The sequence below is a fragment of the Pelophylax lessonae genome (genome assembly GCF_965119305.1).
Source record: "Pelophylax lessonae genome assembly, chromosome: 1".
Classification (NCBI taxonomy): domain Eukaryota; kingdom Metazoa; phylum Chordata; class Amphibia; order Anura; family Ranidae; genus Pelophylax; species Pelophylax lessonae.
In genome coordinates, this window is record NC_138768.1 from 557733151 (window position 1) to 557748869 (window position 15719).

General features: G+C 44.4%; 1 protein-coding gene across 1 annotated transcript in view; it reads right to left on the reverse strand.

Moving 5' to 3' along the window:
• LOC309553041 (beta-1,4-galactosyltransferase 1-like) overlaps positions 1–15719 on the reverse strand; it is a 212855-nt gene that overhangs the window by 131274 nt on the left and 65862 nt on the right. Inside the window, exon 2 of the mRNA XM_082253940.1 lies at positions 3990–4103. Within this exon, the coding sequence (XP_082110066.1) occupies positions 3990–4103 (114 nt within the window). The remainder of the gene's footprint in view (positions 1–3989; positions 4104–15719) is intronic.

Here is a 15719-nt window from a genome sequence, read left to right on the forward strand (position 1 = left end):
TTTTAAATTGCAGTTGCCTGGGTGCCAGTGACTGCTGTCAGGTCCACAGAGAGTGTACTGTGCCACTGCCCACCCACCACTGATATATAAAGTGGCACAGCAGCTTGCAAAGTAAAAAAATATATATATATTTTTTAAATTGCAGTTGCCTGGGTGCCAGTGACTGCTGTCAGGTCCACAGAGAGTGTACTGTGCCACTGCCCACCCACCACTGATATATAAAGTGACACAGCAGCTTGCAAAGTAAAAAAAATATATATATATTTTTTAAATTGCAGTTGCCTGGGTGCCAGTGACTGCTGCCAGGTCCACAGAGAGTGTACTGTGCCACTGCCCACCCACCACTGATATATATGCCTGCAAGAGAAAAAGCCAGCCGCAGAGAAGCCGTATTCCTGAAAATATAAGAAAAATGCTTTTTTTTAGGGGTTCTGGACATGCTACAGAGCTGAAACTTGACAGGTACACTTTTTAGACCCCCCAGACACTAAATACAAAAAATGACATGCCTGCCTAAAAAAATGCCCGATAAATGCCTGCAAGAGAAAAAGACAGCCGCAGAGAAGCCGTATTCCTGAAAATATAAGAAAAATGCTGTTTTTTAAGGGTTCTGGACATGCTACAGAGCTGAAACTTGACAGGTACACTTTTTAGACCCCCCAGACACTAAATACAAAAAATGACATGCCTTCCTAAAAAAATGCCCGATAAATGCCTGCAAGAGAAAAAGACAGCCGCAGAGAAGCCGTATTCCTGAAAATATAAGAAAAATGCTGTTTTTTAGGGGTTCTGGACATGCTACAGAGCTGAAACTTGACAGGTACACTTTTTAGACCCCCCAGACACTAAATACAAAAAATGACATGCCTGCCTAAAAAAATGCCCGATAAATGCCTGCAAGAGAAAAAGACAGCCGCAGAGAAGCCGTATTCCTGAAAATATAAGAAAAATGCTGTTTTTTAGGGGTTCTGGACATGCTACAGAGCTGAAACTTGACAGGTACACTTTTTAGACCCCCCAGACACTAAATACAAAAAATGACATGCCTTCCTAAAAAAATGCCCGATAAATGCCTGCAAGAGAAAAAGACAGCCGCAGAGAAGCCGTATTCCTGAAAATATAAGAAAAATGCTGTTTTTTAGGGGTTCTGGACATGCTACAGAGCTGAAACTTGACAGGTACACTTTTTAGACCCCCCAGACACTAAATACAAAAAATGACATGCCTGCCTAAAAAAATGCCCGATAAATGCCTGCAAGAGAAAAAGACAGCCGCAGAGAAGCCGTATTCCTGAAAATATAAGAAAAATGCTGTTTTTTAGGGGTTCTGGACATGCTACAGAGCTGAAACTTGACAGGTACACTTTTTAGACCCCCCAGACACTAAATACAAAAAATGACATGCCTGCCTAAAAAAATGCCCGATAAATGCCTGCAAGAGAAAAAGACAGCCGCAGAGAAGCCGTATTCCTGAAAATATAAGAAAAATGCTGTTTTTTAGGGGTTCTGGACATGCTACAGAGCTGAAACTTGACAGGTACACTTTTTAGACCCCCCAGACACTAAATACAAAAAAATGACATGCCTGCCTAAAAAAATGCCCGATAAATGCCTGCAAGAGAAAAAGACAGCCGCAGAGAAGCCGTATTCCTGAAAATATAAGAAAAATGCTGTTTTTTAGGGGTTCTGGACATGCTACAGAGCTGAAACTTGACAGGTACACTTTTTAGACCCCCCAGACACTAAATACAAAAAATGACATGCCTGCCTAAAAAAATGCCCGATAAATGCCTGCAAGAGAAAAAGACAGCCGCAGAGAAGCCGTATTCCTGAAAATATAAGAAAAATGCTGTTTTTTAGGGGTTCTGGACATGCTACAGAGCTGAAACTTGACAGGTACACTTTTTAGACCCCCCAGACACTAAATACAAAAAATGACATGCCTGCCTAAAAAAATGCCCGATAAATGCCTGCAAGAGAAAAAGACAGCCGCAGAGAAGCCGTATTACTGAAAATATAAGAAAAATGCTGTTTTTTAGGGGTTCTGGACATGCTACAGAGCTGAAACTTGACAGGTACACTTTTTAGACCCCCCAGACACTAAATACAAAAAAATGACATGCCTGCCTAAAAAAATGCCCGCTAAATGCCTGCAAGAGAAAAAGCCAGCCGCAGAGAAGCCATATTCCTGAAAATATAAGAAAAATGCTGTTTTTTAGGGGTTCTGGACATGCTACAGAGCTGAAACTTCACAGGTACACTTTTTAGACCCCCCAGATGCTAAATCCAAAGAAATTTTTTATTTTTATTTTTTTTTAATTTTTCCAATAATTGGCCCTCTATCAAAAAATTATAATTTTTAAGAACTTTTTTTTGCGTGATCCCTCTCCGGCATGCCACAGTCCAGGTGTTAGTCCCCTTGAAACAACTTTTCCATCACTATTGTGGCCAGAAAGAGTCCCTGTGTGTTTTAAAATTCGCCTGCCTATTGAAGTCTATGGCGGTTCGCCCGGTTCGCCGGTTCGCGAACATTTGCCGATGTTCGCGTTCGCCGTTCGCGAACGGCGAATTTTAGGTTCGCGACATCACTACTTTAAACTTCTCCACAACAGTATTTCGGACCTGCCTGGTGTGTTCCTTGTTCTTCATGATGCTCTCTGCGCTTTAAACGGACCTCTGAGACTATCACAGTGCAGGTGCATTTATACGGAGACTTGATTACACACAGGTGGATTCTATTTATCATCATTAGTCATTTAGGTCAACATTGTATAATTCAGAGATCCTCACTGAACTTCTAGAGAGAGTTTGCTGCACTGAAAGTAAAGGGGCTGAATAATTTTGAAAGAGTTTGCTGCACTGAAAGTAAAGGGGCTGAATAATTTTGCATGCCGGATTTTTCAGTTTTTTATTTGTTAACAAAGTTTGAAATATCCAATAAATTTAGTTCCACTTCATGATTGTGTCCCACTTGTTGTTGATTCTTCACAAAAAATTACAGTTTTATATCTTTATGTTTGAAGCCTGAAATGTGGCAAAAGGTTGCAAAGTTCAAGGGGGCCGAATACTTTCGCAAGGCACTGTAAATGCAAATACCACACTTAAAATCAACTCCAGACATAAGTTCAAATGTCCAATTACTTTTGGTCCCTTTAAAAAAAAAAAAGGGGGGGGGGTGGCTTTTCTTAAAGCGCGTGTTACCCTAAAGGAGAAAAAAAGATCCTGTTCCCTTAAAGCATGTTATACAGCACAGTGCTTGTGCTGTGTCATTTGGCCCCCTGTGACACCTAAAAATCCTGGCTGATCCAGCCAGTTTCTGCCCTCCTCCCTGTTCCCTGTAATGGCTGCTGAGCCCTGACATCGTGGTCAGTGTACATGTCTCCATCATCTGCAGTCCTGCACTTTCCTCTCTGTCCTCCCCTCCCCCCTCCCTGTCTGTCTGCTCATCAGTGCCCGCCCCCTCCCGTCCTGCTGCTCTCATATTTATTTTAAAATTATCTCATTCCCCTCTGTAATAGAACAAAACTGCCCCCATGCCTGTGTTATAGAAAAATTATGCGATCTGTACCTAAATCTGAGCAGCTCCCAGCGATCACGTGACCACTCAGCTCTCTCTCTCTCTCTCCTCTCTTCCCCTCCTCCCCGGCTGACATCAGCTGCAGTGTTTGGGCCTGCCCACTGGAGCTGTCAGCCGGGTAGAGGAGAGACCTGAGGAGCCAGCCGAGCACTGGGAGACTCTCGGATTTAGGTATCAATCTGCATATTTTTTCTATAACACAGGCACAGAAGCACTTAGTGTTCTATTACAGAGGGGATAATATAATTTTATATAAGTGGTTTAACAACCAATTCCTAAACCCTTCCTCCGATTTGGATGCACAGTACATATCCTCAAACTAAAAAAAAAAACTAAAATTGTGCCTGTGTCTAAATATACAGTATATGGACCTAACTGTATTTCATTACCATTGACATGACTGTTACACTTACCTAAATCATTAGGTAGGGTGGGACACTGTGGTAGTGATCCTTGTGTTTGAGCTGCTGTGTAAAATCCTATTCCCAATTGTTTTGACCAGTAGTTTGCACCTTGTCTAATGTGTTCTGTAAAGAAAAATAAACTATCAGTACATTATTATTGTATACTTCAATATGTCTGCAATACATCATAGGCTTTTTTTCAAGCTATTACATATTTAATGTATTTATAAGACTAGGCATCAAATCATACTACTAATCAATTAATTTGTATTTGTAGTACTTTTCATTAAAGACTAGGTAACAAGCCATTTTAGTTTGAAATAATTCTTGTTTGTAAAGGTATAAAGTGGTAAGCTGAAAAGAGGTTTCATCCTTAAAGCGTAACTACACATTTGTTGAAAAAAAAAAAACATTCCCCTCTGGGTGATCTCTGTACATTCCAAGGATTTTAACAAACGTTGTTGGAGATTCCTACCTTTAATTATCCTAAAGAAATCACTGTTTGCTCCTCTGTACCCCTGTGCAAAGTGACTCTAATGAGAGTGGTTTCATAATTATCAATCAGCTGTGCAGCTGCAGAGCACCAATGAGGAGAGCTGCTGGACCTGCATCCCTTTAGACACGATTTCCTATTGGTAGTATCTCATCAAAAATTACATTTTTGTTTCTGGGGATGCCTGAAATCTGACTTGTATCTTAGTGCAGACTTCTGGGAAAGTGGGTGAGCCAATCACACAAGCAAGAAATTATGTTTTTGGGGGGGCGTTCTATACACATTCTGTGTATAGAACACCTCCAGGTAGCCATATTGCATGGCATTTTCAGAAAATTACAGAGCTGCAGATTAAACAGCAAAGGAAATTTTTAATAACATTCCATTCTAATATGACTTGTACAGTATACGCTATATATATTTTTCTTTATTTGGTATGGAGTGGCACCTTTAAAGTGACAGAGAGCGGCAAGCCACATGGCTAGTGCATAGACTCAGGTGCGACAAGCCACATCACAAGCAATGAGACCTTCTTCACAAACATTAATTACAGTGTAAAAGACAAAGTTTTCCTAGCAAACGGGAAAAGCATCACTGCAGAAGGCCTTCCTGAACTGCATTACACCACAAGGAGGCAAGCACAGTATCCTTGTAAAGAAAGTTTTGTATGTTCCAGAACTAGAAGGCAGCCTTCTATCAGTGAAAAGTCTTGCAAACAACAATCTCACAGTTAGGTTCCAGGGTGATGAATGCACAATTTAAAATAATAAGTTATTCCTCACAAAAGGAAAACTGGATGATCACCTTTACAAACTCACCACCACAGGCCAGCAAGCCAATATACAGTTAGATCCATATATATTTAGACAAAGGCACAATTTTAGTTTTTTTCAGGTATTTACCAAAACATATTCAAGATATAGTTATATAATGGATATGGGCTTAAAGAACACACTCTCAGGTTTAATTTAAGGATATGTACATCCAAATCAGAGGAAGGGTTTGGGAATTACAGCTCTTAAGAATAGCCACCCCCCTTTTTCAAGGGACCAAAAGTCAGGGCTGATCTCACTGTGACACAGAGCTTGGGTCTGAAATCCTGGACGGCCACTGTAACAACGGTCCTTCCTCCTAGACCAGCTCCTGTGATAGGCAGCACACTGATCCAATGCTGGGAAATTGGATCAGTGTGATGTGTGTCATAGGAGCTGGTCCAGGAGGCGGGACTTTGTTACGGTGGTCGCCTTGGTATTTCAAAAGCTCTGTGACACAGCGGGAGATCGCAGCTCTGTGATCTATGCACTGGTAGGCTGCATTTATTGGGCACTGGTAGGCTACAGTTAGTGGGCACTGGTAGGCTGCATTTGGTGGGCACTGGTAGACTGTATTTGGTGGGCACTGGTAGACTGCATTTGGTGGGCACTGGTAGGCTGCATTTGGTGGGCACTGATAAGGCTACATTTGGTGGGCACTGGTAGGCTGTATTTGGTGGGGACTGGTAGGCTGTATTTGGTGGGCACTGGTAGGCTGCATCTAGTGGGCACTGGTAGGCTGCATTTGATGGGCACTGGTAGGCTGCATCTAATGGGCACTGGTAGGCTGCATTTGATGGGCACTGGTAGGCTGCATTTTGGGGACACTGGTAGGCTGAATTTGGTCGGCACTGGTAGGCTGCATTTAGTGGGCACAAATAGGCTGCATTTGGTGGGCACTGGTAGGCTGCACTTGGTGGGTACTGGTAGCCTGCATTTGATGGGCACTGGTAGGCTGCATTTGGTGGGCACTGGTAGGCTTCATTGGATGGGCACTGGTAGGCTGCATTTGATGGGCACTGGTAGGCTGTATTTGGTGGCCACTAGCGGGCTGCATTTGGTGGGCACTGGCAGGCTGCATTTGATGGGCACTGGTAGGCTGCATTTGGTGGGCACTGGTAGGCTGAATTTGGTGGGTACTGGTAGGCTGCATTTGGTGGGTACTGGTAGGCTGCATTTGGTGGGCACTGGTAGGCTGCATTTTGTGGGCACTGGTAGGCTGCATTTGATGGACACTGGCAGGCTGCATTTGGGTGGCACTGGTAGGCTGCATTTGATGGGTACTGATAAGGCTACATTTGGTGGGCAATGGTAGGCTGAATTTGGTGGGCACTGGTAGGCTGCATTTGATGGGCACTGGTAGGCTGCATTTGATGGGCACTGGTAGGCTGCATTTAGGTGGCACTGGTAGGTTGCATTTGAGGGGCACTGGTGAGGCTGCATTTGATGGGCACTGATGAGGCTGCATTTGGTGGGCACTGGTAGGCTGCCTTGGATGGGCACTAGTAGGCTGCCTTTTTCCTGGCACTGGTGGGCTACATTTGGTGGGCACTGATAGGCTGCCTTTGGTGGGCACTGATAAGGCTGTATTTGGTGGGCACTGGTAGGCTGCATTTTATGGGCACTGGTAGGCGGCATTTGGTGGGAACTGGTAGGCTGCCTTTGGTTGGGACTGGTCGGCTGCATTTGATGGGAATTGGTAGGCTGCATTTGATAGGCACTGATAAGCTGCATTTGGTGAGCACTGTTGAGGCTGCATTTGATGGGGACTGATGAGACTGCATTTGATGGGAACTGATGAGGCTGCATTTGATGGACACTGATGAGGTTGCATTTGCTTGGCATTGATGAGGCTGCATTTGTTGGGCATTGTTGAGGTTGCATTTGATGGGCAAGGTTGAGGCTGCCTTTAATGGGCATTGATGAGGCTGCATTTGACGGGCATTGATGAGACCTCATTTGAGGGGCACTGACGAGGCTGCATTTGATGGGCACTGATAAGGCTGCATTTGATGGGCACCGGTAGGCTGCATTTGATGGGCACTGGTGAGGCTGCAAACATGCATTGATCTCTTGTATCATGTCCTCATGTCTCTGACCATCTCTTGTATCATATCCGCAGTCTCTGACCATCTCTTGTATCAAGTCTGCAGTCTCTGACCATCTCCTGTAGTATCACAAAATATAGGAACATCAAATATCGGCCACTTGTAGATGAATCCTACCACAGCGCCTCTGCAGATACTACAAACTTGCAGAATAAATGACACTCTGATAACACAACAGAATATTATATAAAATGCACTGATGCTAGCCAGCATTAAAAATAATACAATAATAAAAAATTGTCAAATTCCCAAGAAAGAAGAAGACATGCAGCGCATCAATAACCTTGTGTTGGTGAGGTATAGCCAGTGGAAAAAACACAGTTCAAACAAGTTCATAAGAGTTTATCAAATGTAATATGGTCAAATCCACAAGATGCTCGATAAATCTGCCATCCACCACACCACGTGAAATAGTACCACCACTCCCTTAAGGTAGTACACTTACCAGAAATCTGACAAACAAATGCATGTCCAGCCCACCAGTTAATGGGCTGTATCAATAGCTTTCCCCGGGTTAGCAGCAGCTTAATGAGTATCCATATATAAAACACAAAATGGAAAGGACCATAGCGTGATACCGTAAATCACACAAATTTATTAAAAGAATAAAGATTCCACTCACATGTTAAAATAGTCAAAAAGCTTTTAAGACATCCTCCAATATCCGAGACTGAATCCAGGTAACGGAGTACCATCAGAATGCCGTCTCTACCACACAGATCGTCTGTCCAAGGACCGCAACGTCACTTCCAGTCAGACGTCTAGCGTGTGTAATCACTTTGTGTTGCCGTACAGCCTACTTCCCGACATGTTTCGTCATTGCGACTTACTCATGAGATTGGCTGCACGGCAATGCAACGTTCTTTTTATCTGCTGAAGGGAGTAACAATAACCAATTGCCTGGTCGGTGTCCCCGCTACCTGGATTTGTGCAAATCGGTCATAGCATCACAAATAATTAGTGTTCAGCATCACTACAGATTGAATCAGCTTCAATGAAATATAAAGTGATCTGTAAATAGATTAAGTAAACAATAAACTTGATACATTTAAAGCCTAGGAAAATCAGTACATATTAATGGCAGTATTCAGGATAACAAAACTTCATAAAAAAGCTAAATCATAAAGGTATGCAAATGATTATTTAAAACATTACATAAAAATTACATGAAAATTAAAAATTAAAATGGACAACTTAATTATGTGCATGAAAGGGCACCAATGATTACTAATAAAACAGTTCAAATCCAGTCCATATTTAATCCCCTTGGAGTGAGGCTTTTTAATAGAAAAACCTATTTTGTTTCTATCTCCGTGACAGATCCCTTACACGATTTGACCCACTCCATGGAGAGTAAACACAGTCGATGCCGCAAAACTGCAATATTGCCGGGTCTCTATTATGTTTTTCCCTAAAGTTGAGGGAGACACTATGCTTTTTAAATCCTTTTTCTAATGTTCGCAATATATTCTGAAATGCGAACACGTAATAATCTCTTTGTTTTCCCTACGTAATAAAGTCCATATGGGCACCACAGCAAGTATACCACGTAAGTGGAATTACAGGTGATAAACTCGTTGATATTAAAAAATGTCACCATCAATATTAGTGAAAGAAGTTCTTCCTCTCTCATTTCTACACACTGTTATACAACAAATGCACTTACGGCATGGGAAGAAGCCCTGTAGATTAACATTAATTTTTTGGAGGCCAGGAGGGTCAAGAATCTTCCTGACAACCTGGTCACCAAAATTTGGGGCCTTCCTATATATAAATTTTAGAATGGTGGGGATGACTGGTCCCAAATCTTTATCCAAAGTTAGAACATGCCAGTGTTTTTGAAATATAGTTTCAGTGTCCCTATATTGGTGATGAAAGCCAGAAATAAAGCTCCATTGATGTTGGTCATTGAATGAATTTATTTTAAACTTTAAGGCAATCTTTTCTTGGTAACATTGCTACTTCCTTGATGGTCTTATCCAAAAAATCCTCACCATAACTTTTCTGTAAGAATTTATTCTTTAACAGCTCTGACTGTTCTAGGAAAGTCTCTTGATTGGTACAATTGCGTTTAACTCGTAATATCTGACCCTTAGGGATATTACGAATCCAAGATGGGTGATGGCCGCTCCTGGTTGTCAGATAGCTGTTCCTATCCGTGGGTTTAAAGTACACAGTAGATAGTGATTACTGCCATTAATATGTACTGATTTTCCTAGGCTTTAAATGTATCAATTTTTTTGTTAATTTAATCTATTTACAGATCACTTTATATTTAATTTAAGCTGATTCAATCTGTAGTGATGTTGAATACTAATTATTTGCAATCCTATGACTGATTTGCACAAATCCAGGTAGCGGGGACACTGGCCAGGCGATTGGTTATTGTTACTCCCTTCAGCAGATAAAAAGAACGTTGCCGTGCCGTACAGCCAATCCCATGAGTAAGTCGCAATGACGAAACATGTTAGGTAGTAGGCAACGCAAAGTGATTACACAAGCTAGACGTCTGACCGGAAGTGACGTTGCGGTCCCTGGACAGACGATCCGTGTGGTAGAGATGGCTTTCTGACAGTCCTCCCCCATTACCTGGATTCAGTCTCGGCTATTGGAGGATGTCTTAAAAGCTTTCTTGACTATTTTAACATGTGAGTGGAATCTTTATTCTTTTAATAAATTTGTGTGATTTACGGTATTTACGGTCCTTTCCATTTTGTGTTTTATATATGGATACTCATTAAGCTGCTGCTAACCCGGGGAAAGCTATTGATACAGCCCATTAACTGGTGGGCTGGACACGCATTTGTTTGCCAGATTTCTGGTAAGTGTACTACCTTAAGGGAATGGTGGCACTATTTCACGCGGTCTCTCCCCGCTGACAGAGAAGGACGGTTGGCTGATGTAAACACAGCCGTCCATCCTTCTCCCTGAAGTGATCACAGAGCCCATGTGATCCTGCTATATAGGATCGCATGTCTCTATGGTCACTTCACAAGTCCAACCCCCCCAAGGTTAGAATCACTCCCCTAGGCTTACATTTAGCCCGTTGATCACCTATACTGTTAATCCCTTCCCTGCCAGTAACAGTGCATATTTTTAGCACTGATTACTGTAGTAATGTCACTGGTACCCCCAAAAAGGTAAAAAATGTCAGTTAGGGGTCCGATCTGTCCGCCGCAATGTCGCAGTCCCGCAAAAAATCAAAGATTGCCGCCATTACTAGTAAAAAAAAAAATGACATAAATCTTTCCCGTAGTTAATAGATGCGATAACTTTTGCGCAAACCAATCAAAATACGCTTATTGTGATTTTTTTTACCAAAAATATGTAGCAAAAAACAAATTGGCCTAAAATGTTAAAAAATTTTGATTTTTAAATTTTATTTTGAGAATGTCATGTAGCAGAATGTGAAAAATATTGTTTTTTTTTTTTTTCAAAATTGTCACAATTTTTTTGTTTATAGCGCAAAAAATAAAAATGGCACAGGTGATCAAATACCACCAAAAGATAGCTCTATTTGTGGAAAAAAAAGGACATACATTTTATTTGTGTACAGCATCGCATGACTGTGCAATTGTCCGTTAATCGCAAAATAGGGCCTGGTCATTAAGGAGGCAAATCCTTCCGGTCCTAAAGTGGTTAAAAACACCTATGCCACTTACAGCTCCTAAAAGCCTGTGTGTGCATGAGGCCATAGAATAACATGAAGGGGCATTTTTAAGCTGCAAAACAAAAAACGCTTGACGCTCCCAAAAGCAGCTGTAAAAATGTCCTGTGTGCATGAGGCTTTAAGATCCTGAAAGCTACTGATCTAATGCAAACTGCATCTGCTGAAGTTTAGAACAGAAACAAAAAGGTAGGAACACTATGTACATATATCACCCATAGTAATTGTCAGCATATTTTTATTTTTTTTTTTAACAAAAGTCAAGTTACACTTTAAATAGCCCACATAGTAATAAATTTGTTAGCTTCTGTATCGACTGAGGCATGCTGGGTCGATGACGATGACCCCTTCCTTATGCATGCTAATATTATGCCGGCTTTGGCATCTGTGGCTTGACATTGCATGCTATTGCTTAGTCTATCTTCTACTAGAACCCCCAAATCCTTCCCCATCCTGGATTCCCCCAGAGGTTCCCCCCTAGAGCATAATTTGCGTTTATGTTTTTTGCCCCCAAGTGCAATACCTTACATTTCTTTACATTAAACCTCATTTGCCATGTAGTTGCTCACTGTGTTATTTTGTTCAGGTCATTCTGTAAGATTTCTTTTTTTTTTTTTTTAAGAAAGTTTTTATTCGATTTTCAAAATTTTACAACAAAGTACAATGCACAGTGCAATATGCAGGTAGTCTGAACAGTGAATGCAAACACGGGTCAAACATCATAGAGCCAGTATCTCCCACAGATGCACTGTTGGGGAGGCTAGGGAGAAACATCAAATAGAAATAGAAAACAGAAATAGGGGAAAGGGATGGGAGAGGAGGGGGGGGAGGTAGGGGAGGGGGGGGTTATTCATGTTGATGCTGGATGCATCCTAAGGGAGTAAGAGTGCACTGTAAACATACCCCCAAACATGGGAACTGAGGGGTGCGCCAATCATAACACTTGACGGGTAGTAGTAAACTTAAAGGAACTGTGCAAGAGGGTGATAGAGGGGGAGGGGAGGGCGAGGAAAAGGTGTGAGAGGGGGGGGATGAGGTAGAAGAAGGGGGGGGGAAGGGAAGTCCGAGTGAACAATACTTGGAAGGAAGAGATGGCAACATCCTTATATGCAAGCTAAGGTAAAAACAAGCATTGTGAAAGTTATGTATATATCCGTTGTTCATGGAACATATAATCGTTTAGGTGAGAGATGAGGGTGGGGTCTCCCATGTATGAGAGTAGTGTCCAAGTCATTGGGGCTACGAGGAAGATGAGTATAGTAGAGTTCTACGTAGGCAGTCCGTTTCCTCCAGAATTGGGCCGCATTGGCTTTGTGTATGGTCAGGTCCAAGTGTTCCTTCTGTAGCAGAGTTCCAAGATCTGATTTGACTTCCCCAATCTTGGGTGGTGTGGAGGACACCCAGTGGCGAAGGATGACCCTTCTGGCGACCATGAAGCATGTAAGGAGCCATGGTTTGTGCTTCCTCGTAACCGTAGATCTACGTCTAGAGTCCAATCCTGGGGCCGAGTTAGGCGCCCCATCCAAGTGACCAAATAGAAGGGGGAAAGGGTCTTTGGTGGGTTGAAGAGTGGTGACCCTAAGGGCCAGAAGTTCTACCTGGTCCCAGAACTTTGATATAAGAGGGCATGTCCACAACTTGTGAAGCAGAGTAGGGCACCAGGAGCAGGCTTGGTATGGAGAGTCCCTCTTGGAGGAAGAAAAAGGAGCATACGCATGTGTAAGGTTCTGGCACTCTCAGTGCCTCCTATCACATCATTTCCGGGTGCTTTCCATCTACCTAGATAGATGAAGCACATATAGGTGTGTTTCCCTTTAAGAGTGCTGACATCATCACTGAGCGCCGGACTGAACAGCTATTTAAATCACCAGCTCTCACTCACATGTGTTCGTTCAACCTGCTGTGTGCCTAGATGTGCCTTGATGCTAACCTGTCTTGAAGCTCTCATGCTTGCAAGCATACCTCGCTGTCGGAACCACGCTGCGCTGATCCCTGTATCCCGCTACCGGATCATCCGCTCTTGTCGAACCTCTCCTCTGCTACATTGCTACTAGTGATAAGTACCCCACAGGGGAAACCTCAATAACCTTCATACTAAAGCTTACACTGTCTAGCTCTGCATACTAAGGACTGTTAATACATTGTATTTTTCAAAAAATATTTACAATTCAGTGCAAATTCAGTAGCCTAAGGCCTCTTTCACACGGCCGCTCTGTTTTTTTTTTGTCCGCTGTGGCACTTTTTTTTTTTACGGACACGGATGACACTTGTGTCATCCGGTCCCTATGTCTGCATATCATCCTATCCGTTTTCGGATGATATACGGACATAATGCATGTCTATGGGGTAGAGGGGGAGATGGTTAGAGGCTGTGGGCATGGTACAAGGGGAGATGGTTAGAGGCTGTGGGCATGGTACAAGGGGAGATGGTTAGAGGCTGTGGGCATGGTACAAGGGGAGATGGTTAGAGGCTGTGGGCATGGTACAAGGGGAGATGGTTAGAGGCTGTGGGCATGGTACAGGGAGAGATTGTTAGAGGATGTGGGCATGGTACAAGGGGAGATGGTTAGAGGCTGTGGGCATGGTACAAGGGGAGATGGTTAGAGGCTGTGGGCATGGTACAAGGGGAGATGGTTAGAGGCTGTGGGCATGGTACAAGGGGAGATGGTTAGAGGCTGTGGGCATGGTACAAGGGGAGATGGTTAGAGGCTGTGGGCATGGTACAGGGGGGAGATGGTTAGAGGCTGTGGGCATGGTACAAGGGGAGATGGTTAGAGGCTGTGGGCATGGTACAGGGGGGAGATGGTTAGAGGCTGTGGGCATGGTACAGGGAGAGATGGTTAGAGGCTGTGGGCATGGTGCAAGGGGAGATGGTTAGAGGCTGTGGGCATGGTACAAGAGGAGATGGTTAGAGGCTGTGGACATGGTACAAGGGGAGATGGTTAGAGACTGTGGGCATGGTACAAGGGGAGATGGTTAGAGGCTGTGGGCATGGTACAAGGGGAGATGGTTAGAGGCTGTGGGCATGGTACAAGGGGAGATGGTTAGAGGCTGTGGGCATGGTACAAGGGGAGATGGTTAGAGGCTGTGGGCATGGTACAAGGGGAGATGGTTAGAGGCTGTGGGCATGGTACAAGGGGAGATTGTTAGAGGCTGTGGGCATGGTACAAGGGGAGATGGTTAGAGGCTGTGGGCATGGTACAAGGGTAGATGGTTAGAGGCTGTGGGCATGGTACAGGGAGAGATGGTTAGAGGCTGTGGGCATGGTACAAGGGGAGATGGTTAGAGGCTGTGGGCATGGTACAAGGGGAGATTGTTAGAGGCTGTGGGCATGGTACAAGGGGAGATGGTTAGAGGCTGTGGGCATGATACAAGGGGAGATGGTTAGAGGCTGTGGGCATGGTACAAGGGGAGATGGTTAGAGGCTGTGGGCATGGTACAGGGAGAGATGGTTAGAGGCTGTGGGCATGGTACAGGGGGAGATGGTTAGAGGCTGTGGGCATGGTACAGGGGGAGATGGTTAGAGGCTGTGGGCATGGTACAGGGGGAGATGGTTAGAGGCTGTGGGCATGGTACAAGGGGAGATGGTTAGAGGCTGTGGGCATGGTACAAGGGGAGATGGATAGAGGCTGTGGGCATGGTACAAGGGGAGATGGTTAGAGGATGTGGGCATGGTACAAGGGGAGATGGTTAGAGGCTGCGGGCATGGTACAAGGGGAGATGGTTAGAGGCTGCAGGCATGGTACAGGGGCAGATGGTTAGAGGCTGCGGGCATGGTACAAGGGGAGATGGTTAGAGGCTGTGGGCATGGTACAAGGGGAGATGGTTAGAGGCTGTGGGCATGGTACAGGGAGAGATGGTTAGAGGCTGTGGGCATGGTACAAGGGGAGATGGTTAGAGGCTGTGGGCATGGTACAAGGGGAGATGGTTAGAGGCTGTGGACATGGTACAAGGGGAGATGGTTAGAGGCTGTGGGCATGGTACAAGGGGAGATGGTTAGAGGCTGTGGGCATGGTACAAGGGGAGATGGTTAGAGGCTGTGGGCATGGTACAAGGGGAGATGGTTAGAGGCTGTGGGCATGGTACAAGGGGAGATGGTTAGAGGCTGTGGGCATGGTACAAGGGGAGATGGTTAGAGGCTGTGGGCATGGTACAAGGGGAGATTGTTAGAGGCTGTGGGCATGGTACAAGGGGAGATGGTTAGAGGCTGTGGGCATGGTACAAGGGGAGATGGTTAGAGGCTGTGGGCATGGTACAGGGAGAGATGGTTAGAGGCTGTGGGCATGGTACAAGGGGAGATGGTTAGAGGCTGTGGGCATGGTACAAGGGGAGATTGTTAGAGGCTGTGGGCATGGTACAAGGGGAGATGGTTAGAGGCTGTGGGCATGATACAAGGGGAGATGGTTAGAGGCTGTGGGCATGGTACAAGGGGAGATGGTTAGAGGCTGTGGGCATGGTACAGGGAGAGATGGTTAGAGGCTGTGGGCATGGTACAGGGGGAGATGGTTAGAGGCTGTGGGCATGGTACAGGGGGAGATGGTTAGAGGCTGTGGGCATGGTACAGGGGGAGATGGTTAGAGGCTGTGGGCATGGTACAAGGGGAGATGGTTAGAGGCTGTGGGCATGGTACAAGGGGAGATGGATAGAGGCTGTGGGCAT